General features: G+C 33.0%; 2 protein-coding genes and 1 pseudogene across 2 annotated transcripts in view; all 3 read right to left on the bottom strand.

Moving 5' to 3' along the window:
• LOC109357418 overlaps window positions 1-2,439 on the bottom strand; it is a 6,047-nt gene extending 3,608 nt beyond the window's left edge. The window contains exons 1-4 of the mRNA XM_019601375.1: window positions 1,999-2,439; window positions 1,768-1,854; window positions 1,151-1,303; window positions 779-867 (exon numbers count right to left, since the gene is read on the bottom strand). Coding sequence (XP_019456920.1) covers window positions 779-867; window positions 1,151-1,303; window positions 1,768-1,854; window positions 1,999-2,272 — 603 coding nt within the window. The 5' untranslated portion in view covers window positions 2,273-2,439. The remainder of the gene's footprint in view (window positions 1-778; window positions 868-1,150; window positions 1,304-1,767; window positions 1,855-1,998) is intronic.
• LOC109355837 (probable transmembrane ascorbate ferrireductase 4) lies at window positions 4,077-7,608 on the bottom strand. The gene is made up of 4 exons (XM_019599075.1): window positions 7,338-7,608; window positions 6,992-7,043; window positions 6,686-6,882; window positions 4,077-4,544 (listed from the first exon to the last, which is right to left on the bottom strand). The coding sequence occupies exons 1-4, from the start codon at window positions 7,488-7,490 to the stop codon at window positions 4,221-4,223; spliced, it is 726 nt and encodes a 241-aa protein (XP_019454620.1). The 5' UTR covers window positions 7,491-7,608; the 3' UTR covers window positions 4,077-4,220.
• On the bottom strand, window positions 9,371-14,839 carry LOC109356661 (annotated as a pseudogene).

The raw sequence follows: 20,256 nt of genomic DNA, 5'->3' as shown, positions 1-20,256 counted from the left end.
TGTTCAGTCAATTTCGCAGTTGGAACTTGTAGAGAGAAGAATGACGAATGAACACGTATTGGCGCAGCAGAATCTGAAGGAGGAGGTGGAGAAGAAGCTTCCACAGGAGGATCATTCATGGCGTTGGCCATTGGAGATGATACCATGTAAAGATATCAAAAGAAGAAGAAGACTAGGCAGTTACAGAAGCTAGAGAGAGAAGAGTAACTAACTTTTATTCAGTTAGTTTGTAATTTTATTAAACTGTTTTTCTTACACAATAAGAGCTCCTCATTTCTATTTATAGAAACTGAGGACTCAGAAAATATAGGCCACGTCATCAAGGCATAACAGCTTTGATTGAATAAAGGCAAGGCTAACTAACCTATATTCTAATGATAACTAAACCATATTAAACATCCCTCTGAAATTTTTCCTTCAGGTTAGGTCTTGATTGATTTTTCCTTGGTGAAGAGTAGAAATTTACACTCACTAAAAAATTAACCAGAATAACCTAATCATAACATAATAAGTGAAGCATTGTTTGCAAGTACATTGAATGAAATAAAGTATAGAGATAAGTTTCACCTTCCTAGAAAAATAAATTGAACATTTAAAAACATATTTCTAGCTAAGATGGTTTTCAGACAAAGCTGAGCCAACCAGTCAAACGCTTCCAACTTACACATTAATAATGATACAATTAAAAAAGTTGAAGTAATTTTTTAGTTGTATAGACTATTTAGATTGATACTACTAGTCTCTCTGACTCATAAAAAGTATGCTTCTAGAAACCAACCTTCAGAGACTTTAAGAGTGAAAATGCTTCTTCTTGCGTAGAATCCACAGACACTGGGATTGTAACACGTCCAAGCTTTTCTACAGCAGCTGATAAGAAAAGAAGATTTAAATAAAATGAATACAGTTCAAGAAATCATCATAGTGACCAATATCATGGGCACAGCAGATACTCCAAACAGTATATGCTCAAGGACAAAACTTCAAACTATGAAAGCACTAGAACATATCTGAAGTTTGTAATAACTGACCAATAAAAAATGCAAGTCCATAAAAATAAACAGATAGCAAAATACTATGCTTAGATGTTTACAATGATCATCACATTAAAGAGAAACATAGGCATATAGATGTTGATTTACCCAGTGCTTACCAGGTAGTTCGGCCTCTGGGGTAGCATCTGATATCAAACTGCTCTCATTAGATACATCAAACTGTGCAGTCTTGTTCGGAACATGTTGAGTTGTGAAAGGATTCCATATTACATGCAAATCATGTAATGGACTTCTCAGTTGAATGTTAAAACCTACATACACATCATAAGAAACAAACAATACTTAAGCAACATCTCAACCAAAAAATTTCCGCACTAGGTGGAGTCGACTACATGGGTCAAATGACCGTAAGTCCTATCATAAATAATTTTATAGACAAGCCGATTAAAGCTAAATCCTTTTCAATGATTTCCCCTATAGCTTTTAGTGTTGAGCTACCCTCCATCTAATCTCTCTGGTAATCTCCACATAAGAGATCATAAATGTGACAAATAATAAAAACTTATTAAGTTTACAGCTCTAGTCATTGATACTACAAGCAAGTTCAATATACATTCATATAATTTATTATTTACCACAATTTGCTGATTTTAAAATATTTCGATAAAAGGTTAAAAACACACATAAGCAAGGTTAAAATTTAAAGCATAAAAAAATTGAAAGAACCTTAAACTTTAAAGTTAAAACTTAAAATTAGCAGTAAGTAATAGCTAACCATTTCTTGAAAGCGAGTATCTAGCAAATAGAGCAACCAAAACAGCGAGCGAAGTAGCAATGCCCACTATCACATACGAACGAAATACTGCACAAAGTTAACAACAACAACAACAACAACAACAACAACTTCACATCATTTTCCAACAAACAATAACAACAACAACAACAAACATGGTCCTAAATTGCAGTTGCAGAAACAATACTCAAATGGGTTACATAAAAAAGGTACCTTTTTGTGTGGGCCTGGGTTGATCCGGGTATTCAACAACAGCCCAACCGCCAAATTCATCGGGAGAATTGTGGGGCGGAGAAAACCAAGAGAGTTGAGCAAAATTGGTGGTGTTGGTGTTAACGGCGGCGGCAGAGATAAGAAGATTGCGGCGGAGAAGGGAAGGTCGGAGGAAGCAGAAGAATGGGGATGGAGTGTGGTTTAACTTTAAAACAGGTGGATGGGAGAGAGAGAAAGAGAGTGTTTTGAAAGGAGAGGAAGTAACAATGCACATTTTGTGAAGAATGAGAAAATCAGAAATCGATATTAGGGTTTGAGTTATTGAGATAAATGGTTGGAAATTTGTTGCGAAAAGTTGAATTGAGAGGAATGGATGAAGGTGGAAGGTGGACGGAGAACGAACCAATATAGGACCAAGTCTCCTTGCTGTGTTACACTGCCACTCACTCACCACATGAGGATAAATAAATTCTGTTTTTTTATTTATGATTCTTGGTTAAAAGTAAATGGGTAAAACAATATTTTGGTAGTTATTTTTTCCCTAACCAATAATATTAATCTTATGATCACAAGTGTCACTTCCAAAAGTAAATCTTAAGTAAAAGATTTGGATAAAGAGGTATGTATATAAAGAAAACCACTTAAATTTTACCAACACATTAAAAGTTTAATTTTAATCATAAATAATTATACCGATAAACATAAATATGTTTATCACGTATCTTCATGAAAGTTTTTTCTCAAATATCAGAACTCTCACTTTTAACTTATGGGTTAGGGGTGATAGTTCTCTTATTTTTAAGTGATTTGTTTATTTGGATTATTTTAATTTAGGTATTTATTTTTTTAATATTTATTGTTCTTACATTGTAATAGTATTGGATTTTTATTGAAATATAAGGTTTTAAAGAAAAAATATTTTTCAAATTGAAAATTAAGTGTTCTCTTTGTATTATTTTCATCTACATAATTTTCATAACACTATAAATTTATCACAAAATTTCTCTAAATTCCAATAAAATATCAAGATTATGGTGACTTAAATTAATTTTTTATGATCAATTGATATTTTCGATGAAAACTTCATAGTTTTAGGATAGAAGAGTAAAACTAATAAAAAAGATAGAGGATTAGAGGACGTTTTCTTATTAAAGTTCTAAATTTAATCCTAAAATTAAAATAAAATGATAAACAAATATTTTACAAAAGTGAAATCAAAATCTTTTAGATTAAAGAAAATTTGTTCTGATATTTTAACATATTGAAAAATGCTAAACATAATTTTTCAATATCAATTTTTTTGTATTCTTTAAATAATATTGACACTTTGTTAATATATCCCTTTGTTATATTTTAGAACAAATGAAGTTTTGTGAATATATTTTTTAGTATTACTAAGGGTATTTTTTCACACTTTAGATTAGGAGCTAAAATATTGTTATCATGCAAGTCACATTGTTGACAATTACATTATATTATATGGTTTTTTAGCAATTAAAAAGTATTAATAGTAAAACAAAAGTTACATAATGACAGTTATATTATATTTTACTTTTTTTATATAGTATGGATAAATATTTCACAAAAGTACTGTAACCCAAATATTATAAAATTGTTGGTTAAATTCCGAGACAATCTTAAAAAAATGTTTCTTTTTTTATAATTTTGAAATATGTTTTTTATTATATAAATATAAGTCCGACAAAATTGGCATTCAAAATATCGAAAACAAACTCTTTTATATTAAAACAAATGATTTATTTTCATTCAACATTTTTAAAGCACATGAGAAAATTGAAATTGCAACAGAGAATCAAAATTGAAATGAGTGTTATTAATAACCATTGTAGTTAAGTAATTAAGCTATATATCTTTTTAGCAATTATTAGTTTTGCTCTTATCTGATGCCACTATTAAACTTTCATCCGAAATATCAAATGATTATCAAACATCCTTTTAAATTACCATAACCTTAATATTTCACTAGAATTTAAAGAACAACTACATATTTTTGAACTACTATTTATGATAAGAGTGCAAAAGCTTAACCTCATGGGCTAAACTACTACACATTTTTGAAGCAACAAACTCATTTCATTCAAAATTCAACTTTCTCCAAATCTAACTCAAATGAACACTAATGATCATGAAAGGAAAAAAGGTGTAATAAGTATAAGCACCTAGTACTAAAAACGCTAACCAAGTTAATGTATTATATAATATTAAGAAGACAAACACCTAGTTTCTGAGTACAAAACTTTGGTTTGAAGGGTTTGGTATTTGGGTGAAACAGCAGCCAAAATAACAAAGCCACTAAGTAGAGCAAGACCCAAACCCAAACTATTAACCACAATGGACTCAGTGCTGTGTTTGGATACATTCTTTTTTGTTTGTATGAATGTCAATTTCTCTAGCAATCCAGTTTCTGCTGTTGCTATTGCCAATGCATAAGTGTATAGGCCAAGAAATACATGCCAAGGTAGGATTCTTATCCTAGCTTTTCGCACCTCTCCTCTGTGCCAAAAGTTCATGAACCCTATCAACCACTGCATATGGTCATGCAAGAAATTTAAAGGGATCAGATAGTACTCTTCAGTGAATATAAATACACTCAGTTCTATTTGGAGAATAAATAAAATGAAGTTATTTACTTTAGCTTTATACTCGGTTGTAACTTTAACAAATAACTTACATTAAACTCAAGTGTTTTCCAACTCATGAATATATTATGGTTAAATATGAGTTTCGTCCTAGTAGGTGATTTTGATTTTAGTCTCCATATCTTTTTAAGAGTTTAGTTTGAAACCGCGAAAACCGCACCTAAGATCAATTTTGTAGTTTTGTCACACTCAAACTCAGTTTCCATCAATTCCTAAGTGTTGGTTCTAGACTCAAGTTTTCATAGGTTTCTATCTGTCACGACTCTCACTTGTAGATCTGCTCCAACAATGTCTCATTCCCTATCTAAGTCAATACACGTAGATAAAAGCAAAATTTTAAATGCAAAAAGTAATAAAATGGAGCACTCTGATTGACTTGGGACTTGGGACATGAAGTGGAACACTATTTGGGATAGGACACGTGATATCCATCCCATTCTTCAATGTCACCTTATCCACCAACGCCACCTCGTTCCTCACGTCACCACTTCTTCCCTCGTTGATGTCCTCACCTCATGGCTCACCACCACCTCATCACGGATCCCTCATTTATGTATCTCTTGCAAGTTGCAACACAATCTCCTAAGTCCAAAATCCTCATTGTTGTTAAGCTGTGTTATGCCTTACTTTTTCAATATTTTTTCGCAAGAAAAGAGACATGTGAACCAATGAATAGAACCACATTTGATTGGTTCAGTTCAATTTTTATACTGAAAAACAACTGCAATCAAAACTGAATTAACCGTTTTTGTTCAATTACATTCCTGAGCCAGTCCAAAAATTGCACAGACACCCATGTACAAGACCAAAAATAAGTGAAAACTAAGTACAGGACCAAAAACACTATTGTGTGTTGTTATTTCCAAAAACTCCATTGGGCTTTCTCAAAAATGCAGCCCCATCTAGGGAATATAATCAAATGCATTTCATAATTGCTCGACAAAGATGGCAGACACATTTCCCAAAATAATGAAAATACGTGTATATATGTATACGCTTTCTAAATATTGTAATCCTATCGGAACTTTGACATTGTTTTTATCGTTGAGTTAACTACCAATTTTTAGTATCCGTTACTTGCACGTCACACCCAAATAATTGAAACAAATATTTAATGAAACAATCACTTATCACTAAAATTATATAGTTATTATTCAAAAATGTATATTTTTTAATCTCTTCAAAAATATATATATTTTATAATCAAATTAAAAGATTAATAAAATAACCCCACTTATAACACGATTTCAGAATTCATGTTAAAGCCACCGACAGAAAGTTTGAACGCAACAATAGTATATATGGCTTCCTTCTTTTAAAATTTGAAAAGAAACCTCCCTGTTGGTTTAGTTGCGTAAGATCCTATTATATCTCTAGAATGATTAAAATATTAAATGTTTTCTTATCCAACTTTTTTTGGGTTTCCTACAGGTATCCTTGTACTTGAGGCAATCCTGTCCAAGCCGGGAACATCCACAGGTATGTGGGGTTAACTCTCCTAGCGGACATCTTTTCCATCCACAATACTCGAACCCAAAAACTTGCTTAAGGGGAATCAAACATATACCACTTGAATCAACACTTGAATCAACGTTCGTTGATCCTTATCCAACTAGGTGACTGAATACTTTAGTAGTCCAAAAAAATGTAAAGCATCATCATCATCTTCCATTTATCCACATGGACCACCAACTCCTTAGTGCATATGATATAGTAACATTATCAAATTAATTTGAGAAAACTTGCTAAAATGAGTTCCTTAACTAAAAACCAAAAATTAATACAAAAAGAGTTCACATTTTATCCCTTATACTATTTAAAGAACTTATACATCACCTCCAATAAGACTAAGATTTAACACATAATTACATGGTGTAAAAATTAAATAAATTAGTGAATCAAAACTAAATTTAAAAGTGAATGATGAATAACATGGTGGGTGATGTATTATATTGTGAGTGCTTAAATATTAATCTTATTAAAAACAAAAAAGATTAATGAAATTATGAACATGAAGAAGCACATACCTGAGCTCCAAAAAGAGATATACAAATCAAACCCATCCAAGAATGTAGGCTATAGAAATTTGCCAAAATTCCATCATTTCCTTGAAATTTAGTCCAAATCCCAAAAATCCCAGATGCTAGAGCCACCCCTTGAAGACACAAATGCACCAATTTCTTGAGTCCAGTAGACCCAGGCAAACATCTATGCACCAAAATTGCTGCAAAACACAACACATACACACACAAATTACAAAACACTCAATGGTCTACAATGATATACATGCCCTTCACTGAACTATATCTCAAAAACTAGTACCAAATAGTTACCTTCTCCACTTAGTATAATAAACCCAATTACCATCAGTAGAGGATGAAGAACCTGCAGTAAGAAAAAATAAGAGTAAGGAAAGGAAAAATGTTCTTTTAAAGTCTATTTGCGACTTCAGTTTCGAATAGAAAGAAAAAGAAATAGAAGACTGCAGACTCATCTAACAAGTATATCTCAAGGCCTTGAAGTCTTCTCTTTCACTCATTTTCTCTCTAAAATTAAACTCGCAAATATACCCTTCCATAAAATGTTAACCTTATCCCCTTTTTATAATATTTTTATGGTGAATGTAAAACGGGAATGGAAAAAGAAATGAAGAAGGTAGAATAATATGTATATATATACTGAATATATGAGGTCTTGTTGAGAAAGTGAGGAAGGAAGGAAGCTAGAGTTGAAGGAAAGAGCCCAGAAAAGAACAAGCAATGTTACTGCTAAACCTGAAACTCTTGCAAAGAAGAGAAGAAAGAGTAGTGAGGGAGAGGGAGTAGTAGCCATATGAAGTGGGATAGTTGTGTGAGTCACTCAGTCTTACTCTCAGTACAGTGAATAGTGCAGAAACTTAAAGCTCTAGATCCACTTTTGTACAACTTTAGTTACTGAAAAATGATTGACTTCTTTGTTTGGAAAGGGTTGGTATCCTTGGATACTGTCCAATGCTATACATATCACTATAGACTAATGAAAAAATAAAACAGTAAAGTTTTATGTGCATCATACATCATAATATTTTGTAAAAAAAATGTAATATTTATACAATGTAATTATAAAGATTTATGCATATTAAATATATCATGCATTATTTATTTATATTACTTTTTTTAAAGAATTATTGATAATTAAAAATGAAAATACATAATAGATTTTCTTTTATAAAAAACTCTTATAATGTTATTTAATATATTTTTTCTACTAAAAGAATATAATAGTACAATCACGTGTAGTGGGAAATGTCTTGTTACTTTTTTTACTTAGATTTATACATAATTAATATATTATTTACTATTCAGTTACCCATTTATACATGCATTTTTCTTCTATTTAGATACTGTACTTATAAATATTAAATTATTAAATGGGGAGAGTGGATACATTTAACTTACTCTTGTGTTTAAAAACCTTATTTTTTTGGGTAAGGAATAATCTCTTTTGGGTTCGTGATTGTCTTTCCTAATAAGTATTACTCCCAATAATTGAATCTTTGACCTTGGGATCTAGTGAATTCTTACACTATTAAACCAATGTCTTATTAATTATTTCATCCTGCCTTTGTTTGAATTATTTCTTATTCTCTATTATTTTCAAACTATTTAAATGGTGTTTCATAAACATTAATATAAAATAGTAAATATTGTTGTAATTGCTCTTGTTTGGAAAAGTATGTAACACATCATATTCAAAGATATATTTTATGTTTTTTAATATTATTATTTAGAAATAATTTTTAATTAAAATTAAATTTTTAATGTATTATCAAAATTTTATTAGTTGTTAATAAGTGTTGCCAAAAAAAATGAATCCTTTAACTTTTAGATTCCTAAAGATAGAGTGAAATCTTATGTCTATTCTCCGCTATTTGTAAAAACATCATAAAGATAGGCACGTATCGAATTGTATATTATCTCACAATGAAATGAATACAGATTATACTCAAGCAAAATATGAATGGAAATTCTCCTAGTTGGGTTGTGATGATGAATTGTTATATTGGCTATTATAACACTAGAGCATTCAGGGGACATAGTGTGTCTAACTTTTGTCCATACTCTGGTTCAATCATTCCACACCTATATTGATTGTATAGCCTAAATTACATACGCCTACACAAGTTTTTTTTTTTTGCTTTTGATTTTACTCAAATATCAGTTTAAGAATTTGTAAAAAAAAACACCACCATTACTATTCTTGATAACATTGGAAGCTGCAATTAATTCACAATACAAGATACATTGTATAGGCTACAATTAATTCAATATGCATTATGTGGGATAAATAAGAAAATTAACACAATTTAATTTTCCAATAAATATTTAAAAATCAGAGATCTGATTTCCATTTAGGATAAAATATAATTAAAACTAGTAATTTGACATAAATTTATCTCTAAAATAAACAAGTAAAAGATGTCCACTCTTAATTTAGTAAAATACATCATATGTTAATAAACAATTAAAAATATTTATACCCATATTTTTTAACTCAACAATATCCCAGCTAGTGCAAAATTTTTAGACAACCCACCTAATAACATAAAAGACTTGATTATTGCTGAACAATTTAAGTCAACCAGTTTTTCCTAATATACCTAAGTTTGGAGATATATCAATTCAATTGCTATTAATACACATATCTAACACCGAATCACCAATACGGTACAATTGAAATGGGGGACTTTCAGATTATAAAACTCACATGCATAAACAATATACTGCATTAAATTAGTCTAAAGATCTTTGATCATTCCACCAAATCAAGTTCCATTAGTGGAGTAAAAAGGCAGCTTAACCAGAAAACTGTCCTGCTTATTAATGTCAAACAAACATAAATATAAAAGATGTCTTATTAATGGAAAATGTCTTAGAACTGCGCATAGCTGTGGGTGCTTTAGCTTAATGAAAGATTGCCTTACAACTGCAAGCTGGGTGTGAGCATGATAAAACTGTCACCTAAGAACTGTGACTGGGCATGCTGCGTCCCGTTCCAGCATAACCACCTCTACAATGGTGTCCACCACGGGAAGGACCATCGCTCCTTCTACCACCATGGGAAGGACCACGACCCCCTCTACCACCACGGGAAGGAGGGGCTCCACTACCTTCAGTGGAAGGACCACGATCCCCTCTACCACCATCGGAAGGAGCACGGCCACCTCTACCACCATCAGAAGGACCACGACCACCTCTACCACCATCAGAAGGACCATGGCCACCTCTACCACCATCAGAAGGACCACGGCCACCTCTAACACCATTGGAAGGACCACGCCCCCCTCTACCACCATTGGAAGGACCACGGCCCCCTCTACCACCATTGGAAGGACCACGGCCCCCTCTACCACCATTGGAAGGATCACGACCCCCTCTACCACCACGGTGACTCACAAAATCACCAATTGTCTGCACCACAAATTAGTAAATGAATAATTGAACACTGTCCCCAAGTATGTAATAAAAACATGATAGACATTACCTCAGTATCATTCTTAATTTGTTCAGAATATTTAGTCCTCCCGTTCTGTGAAGCCTGATCAAGCGCATTTGAAGAGAGTGGATCAAAGAAAGCATCCCCATCTTCAATAAAGGCGTTTTCTTCCTTATCAAGATGACCACGTACTCCATCCTTTTTGAGCTTCTCCTTCTTTGCCATGAAATCAGAATCTTGAGTGAATTTGATGACTGGGTGCCAAACCTGCGAAGCATTAATTAAATCTTTTAAAACCCCAACTGTTTTATTATAGTGTTCAAGATATCAATAAAAATACCAAATTAATGACAGACGCCCATTCTAAAAGATTCACTTAGCTCATTGATTGTTCAACCATAGTTACTAGATTTATTTAGCGCATATTTACTGCCCGCTGAATTTGCAGTAAAGAAAGTCTAGTAATATATAAGGCAATGAGGAATCATGTACCCATACTGCATATCCCCATGGATTGTGTGGATCGTGTTTATGCAAACTATGTGCTCAACAAGCATTCAAAAGAAACTTACCTTGCCCTCTGAAGAACACACATCAAGAGATACTTTGAGCATACTTCATTATTTTCAATTTATAATAACATGTGAAAGGATCTGTGACTCCGAAACTCAAAATGGCAACCCATCCACCCCAAAAAAACATGAGCCGAAAAACTCCAAATCAACCAGCAAGTTCTCATTCTATACATATATCATATGTGAAGGAACAAGGTTTACACATATTAAATAATAAACAGATCATTACCCCAGTTCCTCTTCGACGTTCACTGTAGCCATGATGAATTTGGATAGGAGCTCCACCGGGCTTAAAAAGTGCAACCAAATGTCAGAAGTCCTTCTCAATCAAAAGATTAGATGATAAACAGATAAATTGATATGATAAAATACCAATACTTGTAGTATACATATGAATCACAATGTGGTGATTTAATTTCATAAAAGTAAAAAAAAAACAAGTTCAGAGAGGCTCATCAATCTTCATAATCCATCATGGCAGTTTGCCAATTAAAATTGTAGACCAACCTGTCCAAAAAGACCTCCCCGGGCTAACCACTATACAAACACACAAGGACATGCAGAACAAATATAAGAAAGATGTGTGTGGGTGTCTGCATGCATAAAGCAGACAGATTGAGAGAAGCCTACCATATGAAAAGGCCATGAAGTTACTGCTAATGGCAGTATTGGTGGTTGATTTTCAGCAAAGACTAGCAGAGATGGCTCAGGAGATGATCTTGATGATACCTGAACAACTTCAACATCCTTATGAGGTGTTTGCGAATGTTGATCTGAAGAAACTACAGATGGTACAGGCTGCAATAATTGTAACCTGGGGTTACCAGAGAAGGGGCTTGTGTTTCTGTAGAGATAGAATTTGTTGATCCAACAATTGCAAGAGACAACTGGGGTACAGTTTCATATGTCGAGCTTGAACAATAAAGTGCATTAGGCTTGATGGAGAGCGGCCACACTATAGCCTTTATATCTGAACCAGAATTGGTCAAAGCAGAATGATAGGGGCAGGCCCAGGCCTCCTATTACAAAGGTCTATGTTAGGACAAATAGGAAGCAAAATTAGGCAGGCAGTTACTTTAATATTCTGTTGCTTGGGTAGTTAGTAACAGAATAGTTAAATAAGGAAGGGTGGGTTTGTATTAGGCAGTTTTGGAAATACTTGAAAGGGAAGTAACCGAATTGGAGCCATTCAGTTACTAGGGCAAATTCTCTATCACTCTTGTAATCCTTTCTATTCTTCTTACAATTCAATAAAAGTTCTGCAGATTCAAGATCACATTGATCTTGAATCCCAAGCATCCTTCAATTTCTTCTTAATCTCAATTCTCTAGGTACCAGTTCTAACACAGAAGGTGATGAAATGTTAGCAGCTAGTGGCACTGCTGGAAGTGAAAGATCTGGTGCCTTGTTAGTCAATGATACTGGTAGTTTCAGAAGCTAGTTTTGCAGGAGGCTCGTGACTTAAAGTAGAAGGAGCCCGGGGAAAAGTAGAAGGTTATGTAAGACTAGGTGTACGAGTACTCACATGTAGCAATGATGATGGTAATTCAGGCAAATTAGAAGATCCAGTCGGTAAAGAGGGACTAAAATCCGAATACTGCATTGGCTGCTGAAAAGATGAAGGAATTGAACTACCAAATGGCAGTGGAAGCAAAGATTGATGTAAATGAGGAACCCCATTTGGAGCAGCATAATATCCTTGCGAATCAATCGGCATAGTTAGTCCACCACCATTTGCATTTGGGGTAGATGGAGAAATTCCCCATGACCCTATGTTCCCTTCAGATTGATATAAAGGCGAGGGGCCTTGAAAGTTCGAGCCGGGGTTTCCAAGTTGGGTGGCATGAGAACTGTGATCAGCCAAAGACGCACTCGCCACGGAAGGCAGACTTGTAGATGTGTTGACTGGGTGAGGATAATGAGACTGCAAATTCAATTCCATATAATTAGGATTTGATCGATTTAATTTGATTCATTATTCAAACAAAATAGTCTCTCATCAACCTGAATAGCAGCTGGGTCATTGTTGAATTGAGGAGTAGGCTGAACAGGTGGTAAGGGCTTAACCTGTAAATCCTGCAGAACAAATTGTAACAAATTAAGAAGATCTGATTCATATAACATGACACCAATTATTCAAATCCTGCATACAGTCAAATCTAAACAAAGCCTCTGTCATGCAATAACAATAACTTAAAAAGGCATAAATAATATGTATTAACTATAACATTCACTGCTTCCAAAATATATTTTGATTCTAGTGTGAATCACTAACAATTACTAGAACCAAAGCCCTTCTAAAAATGGTTAGGAACAAAGATGAACACCATAACGATGCATAAATGACTGAGTATTCAATACCAAGTGGTTGCAGAAAAGCATTTTACAAAAACATCACAGAAGTGACATGGCTTTCAGGCACCAGTACATTACTACTTAGAAAAGGTGCTTGTATATATCACACACGCAATACCTTGATTTCAGATCTGCAGAAAAGTATATAATCATAAACCTTGACACCTGGAGGAATTTGCTGACTGTCCTTTTTTCTTCCTTCTGTTCCAAGAGATCGCACTGCCCCACCAAAACAAAAGTATACTTATATGAACAAGTTTTATCCAACACAAAAATATAGAAACAATGAGATAAAATTCAAAGAGGAAAAAACATAATCCACAAAGTCAAGAAAATTTGAACATATTAAAGCTAATGAACTATGGTCCTGACCATTGATGTAAGAAAACAGCAAAGACAGTGTATCTCTAGTTAAATATGCTTGACATGGTTTTTTCCTTCCAACAGAAACGTGGGACTCAAATCCCAAACCTTGCAACTTGACAGTGATAAAGAAAATCCAGTGGAAGAGTTTATGAACTCCCAATTATAACCATTAATGACAATAGGAAACAAGTTAAAAAATGCTTAAAATGCTATAAAGGCTCTTCCATTTAGTTAAATGTTTCAAACTTTCCATTACACTATCTCAGTTGGAGTATCTGATTCACTCTCCTTTTAATTTTGCATCAATGACTTGAGGGTTTTTTCCAGATTGTTATTTGCTGTTCGAAATTGTTCATTGTACAACTCTCTTTCATTGTCATCAATCCGTACAATTGATTGTATGGCTTCTGTCATGGTCATTAACCCGGAGCACCATATAAGGCTGAACAATCAACAACAGCAAAGCAAATAGCAAACTCAAACTAAAAAAGAAGCATAATTCATATACTACAACTTGGATATATTAATGACAAAGCTTCCAGAACCACACTAATGGGTAGCAGAAACATGCTTATCAAATCAAATTCCAGTTTAGAACATAAGATCTAACACTGAAACATATTCAAAAATCAAAACAACCATATCCTACTGAAAAGGATTAAAAAATTCAAGTTCAGAGCAATTTTCCTTTCACATCCCTTTAACAAACCCCATTCTTCCGAATTAACAAATATTCAAACAAACAAATTAAAATAGCCATAAAATTGAATCTTGGCAGTGAATCCAGATATTTGAAATTAAAGAACCAAATTCAGCAGAAAACAAACAAAACCGGATAGGATCATGGGATAAAAATAAAAGAGGGGTAGTAGGAAAACCATTTCGGAGACCAATAGTGGACTCTTCGGTGTTGATGTTGTAGGCAACACCTTCGTATCTGATCTCACTCTTTGTTATCAAGCTTACAAAACTGTCAGTGTAAGGATCAGCGGCAGAACTCGGTCGAGAAGTGCTCTTTGACGCCATAATCAAACACACATTCAATTAGGGTCTAGGTTTTGGGATAGGGTGGAAGACAGAGTTCTCTTCTGACCCTATTGGTTGTTAAAGGCTTTAATCAGTTTCTGCTGCTGTGCTGTGATGGGGTGATGAAATATATAAGTAATAATGTTTGTCTTTTTTTGGGTAATTTTTTTTATTTTACTTTATGTTGAAACCAATCATAAGAGCACAACTCAGAAACTTCAGACTGGCCAGTCTTTACCCTATATCATGGACATTGAGGAGAATTTAGTCCAGAGGGGTTGGTGTCTTCGATTCAAATTTGGGGTTAGTGGTCTTTGTACTTGGTACTCTTTAACCTTGTTTATTTGACAAATTTTACATTTAAAATATATCTATTATCTATTTATATAATATATACCAAACAAGATTGTGCAGAGTGAAATTGAACCAGTGGCATCATAAGGGTCTTTCTTTAATCCCTTGTTAAAACTGATTTCACGTGATAGAAAAAGATCTTCCTTCTTTAAATAAGTCTTCAAAATAATTGAAACATGATCATTTCTCATAAAGGACCATTATTATCTCCTAAATCTGTATCTAACCAGGCAAGTAACAACATTTTATGCATATAGAACTTGTTTTGAAACAGAACCAAACTCTAATAGAAACTCAAGTAAAGCAGCAGAGATATTTTCCAGCAAAACTGAAAAGCTTCTTCAAGATCTAGTGCTAAACATATTGAACTAGCCATGATATCCAAATCCAAACTCAAATTAAATATGGAAAAGAAGTAATTGAAGGAGTCGAAAAATAACAAAGCACACCTGATCACCAACCAACTACGAAGACCTCCATCATTTATATACAACCCCAAAAAGGTATATAGGGTCTAAAGATGAATTAAAAAGTATCAAGAATCTACAAGGCGCATCAGTTGAAGAGATGATAATAACATGTTAGATAATCATACTAGAGGTGTATCTTATCAAAGTCCTTCATTCTAGCCCAATATGTCAAAATCGTACAGTTTCACCATTCAATACTATATCCAACCTTCTTATCTTATATTAAACTCAAGTCCGAAATACAAAATTGCTTGTTTTGTTGAAGTACCAAATCCAGCAAAATCCTCAAAGGATACAATAAAATAAAATAAAACTTGATAAATTAAAAATAATCAGATTCAGAAAGTGGATTAAATTTCAGTTTAATGATTATGTATCGGAAAGTGGATTAAATTTCAGTTTAATGATATGCATATGATTTAGGTATGTTCCTCATTATCAAGAGAAACCAAATTATCCCCCTCATAGATAATTTCATTCTTTTTCAATGATTAATTTAGTTCTAATTCTACCATAATTTACTAATTTGTTACATCACTATATATGGTAATGAGTTAAGAGCATAGGTGCAAAATTAGAAATCAAAGAAAATCACAGTGACAGTTCCAAATACTAAAATCGTAACTCATCAAATTATTAGAGAAATTAAAATAGCTAAATAGATAATAAAATAGGACGGTTTTGCAAGCATTTACCTGTGTCGGCAACATTCTCCGGCGAGAAAACAGCCATAAAAGACGGAGGTGGCGGTGCTGCTTACGTCATCAACCATGGTCAGTTATGAGTGAGGTTAGGAATAGAAGATTGATGAAGGAAGAAAGATTAAGGAGTGAGTGAGTTTCATTGAAATAGAGAAGAGAGTGAGTTTTGGGGAAATTGGGATAATCTTCCATTCCAAGTTTGAAGGAAAAGAGAAAAGCATAAAAGGAAAGAATGAGATGTATCCGGTTATTTTTATAGGTATCCTTCTGAAGATCGAATAGGTTTTTTTCTTTTTGTAGCTATCACTCGACTTAAAGTTATGTCCATCGTTGCTTTTATTAGCTGCATCATTCCTTTTTTATTTTTGTATATTTATTAGAGTCTTACAATACATGATAGATATAATTTATGGTTAAGTAGGAGAAGGGAATTCCTTGAATAGGAAAAGGTTATAAAATTTAAAACAATACTTCAAAGTTTTCAAGTAATTACTTAATTGGGTTTGACTATTGTCGAATGCTTATATTGGATTAATGAATATAGAAAATAATATTGATTAGAAGACAATCAAATAAAATGAGTGTTTAATATCTATATAATCACTCAAGTATATAATATAGTATAAAATATTATCCTAGTATAGTATTTATTATTTTCTCATAAAATATAGTAGTATTTATAGAGTTGTTCTAGAAAGGTTTCTATGTTCAACCTTAATAGAAGAAGTATTCTTCCAAAAATCACAAAATATTTAGAAATTGGCATAAAATATATTCATATATTTTAATATTGCAAATAACAATATCGAGTAATGAGGTTGGGTCTTGCCTTCATTTTCTACTGTGTCTTCTCGACGTTGTCGACAACGGGGTCTCGCCTTTATCCACGGTAGAGGTTAGGTGGTTGATGAGAGTTCGATGGGTTTTCTTTCACTTACCTTCAATTATGAGTTCGGCCAGAGGGATCAAAGATCAGGAAACTTGATGAGTTGGCTGACAAAGTGGACCCATGATGGTTGACGATTCTGGACGAACTCTTACTTTCTTATTCTGATGATTTCTCTGGTGACATGTTTACAATGGGGAGGCCCTATGCTGACCGAGTGAGTCAACTTAGAATCTCGGTTGGGCTGAATGCTCCAGATTCTCACTACGTGTGGATCGACTGGGAGGTTTTGGGCACACAACGCTCACTTCCTTATGGTACTCTGCTCAATGTGCATGCCATGGATGGTGGACACAAGAGCAATTTCATGTTGAGAACATTGAGAAAGGACGAGCAGGTTTGTCTTGACTCGGGGGTGACTGGGAATCCCACAACTTTTATATGTACGAGCGGGCTTGGCTAGCCTTGAGTAGTCCAACTCAGTCAAAGGGGGAGTCGTTTGACCGAGGTGGAACAATACCATATTTTGAAGTATGGCTATGAAAACAAAAGAAACTATTAGGTGGAGTTAAAAATAGTTAGCAACTATCCAAAATTCAAATAACTACTTACGTTTTTTATGCATTGGAAATTATGGATGCCTTAGAATGGATGATTATCCTTAAAAAAAAGAATGTACAATTTTCAACTATGTTGAAACGGTAAGAATAATTAATTATATTTATTCATGATCGGAGGACGAAACATCTTCTCACCTCACTATAACTACCGGAACTTATGAAATGGAAGAATACATTAGAGCTCAATGGCATTGACTCAAATAGAGGAGATGTGAGAGGGTCACTTCTAAGAAGAGAGTGTTAGCATTTCACCTAACTCTTAAGTCATAGTGTTTACAAGGTGATACAATACTTTTTGTGGGTTTGCAAGTACCAAAAAAAACTTATATTCTTCTTGGGTTGATTAGTAAATATTTCTTATTTGAGTATGGCCATGAACATAGGTGTTAAAATAGTTGAGTGATTAGTTAGTTTGGTTATGATAGTTAGTTTTTCTATCATTTATATAAAGGATTCAGTGTAATTTTGTTTTTCAATATTCAATGAATAATATGGATTTAATGTAATTTTGTTTTTCAATCTATTCAATATTTAATGAATAATATTCTCTTTTTCATCTTTTTTGTTTCATCAAGAAGATTTCAATCATGCCTCCTACCATTCTTAACATGGTATCAAAGCATAATTATCTTTTGATAGCTTCCGCTTATGGTTTCATGAAGGATTTCATGGAAAACTTCAACAATCAAGAACATGGTGGTGCTTTCTTTTTCATCTCAATGGTCTTCATTAGTGTTATCTAGCTTCCAATAGGTGACAATGCTGCATGTGGCAAGACTATCTTGATTTCTTTGATTGCTCTAGCATTGTTCTTCAGCATCCAATGTTTCTTTTCAATATATGGCCCTAAATTCTTCATTATCACCTTTTTCATCGACCTTGAAATTCAGATCAAAGGAGTTTGTTTTTGGTCAAAAATTATTTTCAAGTACATAAGCTAGCTTCTTGATATCCTCAAGCTCTTCAAGAATGGAGTACCATGACCAATTTATCCTGTACAAAATTACATCATTTTCTTATTCTTCATCATTTACCCCTCTTTCTTATTCATCATAGAAACATCTCATTAGGATCAAGATTCTGGTTGGTTCGCTTTTGTCCATGATGGTTAACCTCAAATATAACTTCTCTCATGGATAGTTAAGCATTGGATGAGTAGCTTCTGTCCATAGTGGTTAAGCAAATATATAGATTCTGCTATGAATGGTTAAGCGTTTGATGATATAGCTTCTGCCATGGGTGGTTAAGTGTTGTTATTACTTCATATCAAGCTTCAAATCAATTCCAAGCTGGAGAGTGAAAATTTTCACTCACCAGCTTGAGGGGGTTTATCAAACTGGTAATGTTAGTATATGAATATTATCAAGCAATATGCAAGTTCCCCTTTGAGATCTTTCAGAGTTCTTGAGATTCTTGGTCACTTCACATCATTTACTTCTTATTCTTCATCAACTACTCGCAATATTTCTTGTCTATAGTACTCTATTTTCTTTACCTTTCTCTCATTAAACACACAACATTGTTAAAATGTGTATTTTTTCTTCTTTAAAGCAACATATTAGGATCAAGATTAAAGTCCATTTTATTTTCTCTCTTTCATCCATTATGGTTGGTTTGGTTGGTTGAGCTTTTGTCAAAATAGATGGTTAAACTTTGGATGAAGTTGTTTCTGCCTATGGTGGTTAAGCGTCAATGATGCTTCACATTCAGATTTCAAGACTGGGAGATGAAAATTCACTCACCATCAAGATGAGGTATTAGAGTATACCATTGTGTTCAACACAATTATTTCAAGCTTGGAATGTTTAATACATTCCAGCTTGTGGGGGAATGTTAAAATAGTTGAGTGATTAGTTAGTTTGGTTATGATAATTAGTTTTTCTATCATTTATATAAAGGATTCAGTGTAATTTTTCTTTTCAGTCTATTCAATATTCAATGAATAATATGGATTCAGTGTAATTTTGTTTTTCAATATTCAATAAATAATATTCTCTTTTTCATCTTTCTAGTTTCATCAAGAAAATTTCAATCATGCCTCCTACCATTGTTAACATGGTAAGAATCATGGAAAAGAAAGTTTCTTGATGAAACAAGAAGTGTATAAAAGAAAGCTTAAAGAAGTTTAAAGAAACAATAATGAGAAACAAAGATTGATAATATTCTCATTGAATGATTGAATTCTCATTACAAAATTGAGTTAATTGAATTGATTGAATAAGAAGTGAGTCAATAGGACTTATTTATACAAGAGAAAAGAAGAAAATAAAGCTTGTAAAACAAGTAACTAACATAAACTTAACTTGCTAATTCCTAACTTTCTAACCAACTATCATCTTCCAAAATAACCTGTCATATTCACATACACTATTATTGAAATATTGTATCATGTAAATAATAGTATATGTTAATATGGGAGATTATATTATATTATTGGGTTGGTTTTAGTCCGTTATTAGTTTCTAAAAATAAATCGGTTAGTTAGTTTGGTGTTAGGTTAGTTAATTTTTCCTCCCCTTTAAATAAAGAATTCAACGTAACTTTGAAGATCATCAATTCAATAATCATTCAATGAATGATTTTCTCATTCTTTTTTTTTTTTTGCTTTATCAATATTCATGCATGGCTATACCATTTTAACATGGTATCAGAGCATAATTATCTTTTGATAGTTTCCGTTTATATTTCTTTCCTTCAAAGATTCAACAAATAATCATCATCATTTTTTCCTCCTCCTTCAATTTATGTAATGTTGTGCAAGTACATGAAG

The sequence above is a fragment of the Lupinus angustifolius genome, chromosome LG09, assembly GCF_001865875.1.
Source record: "Lupinus angustifolius cultivar Tanjil chromosome LG09, LupAngTanjil_v1.0, whole genome shotgun sequence".
Taxonomy (NCBI): domain Eukaryota; kingdom Viridiplantae; phylum Streptophyta; class Magnoliopsida; order Fabales; family Fabaceae; genus Lupinus; species Lupinus angustifolius.
The sequence above is the reverse complement of the archived record's forward strand: the minus strand, read 5'-3'. Positions and strand labels throughout refer to the sequence as shown.

Bases quoted from the DNA above. Each gene is read 5' to 3' on its own strand.
- LOC109355837 (XM_019599075.1), bottom strand. From the start codon at position 7,490: ATGGCTACTACTCCCTCTCCCTCACTACTCTTTCTTCTCTTCTTTGCA. The intron at 7,044-7,337 runs GTATATATATAC...TTCTTACTGCAG, and splicing joins AACAAGACCTCATATATTCA to GTTCTTCATCCTCTACTGAT. The intron at 6,883-6,991 runs GTAACTATTTGG...TGTGTTTTGCAG, and splicing joins TATTATACTAAGTGGAGAAG to CAATTTTGGTGCATAGATGT.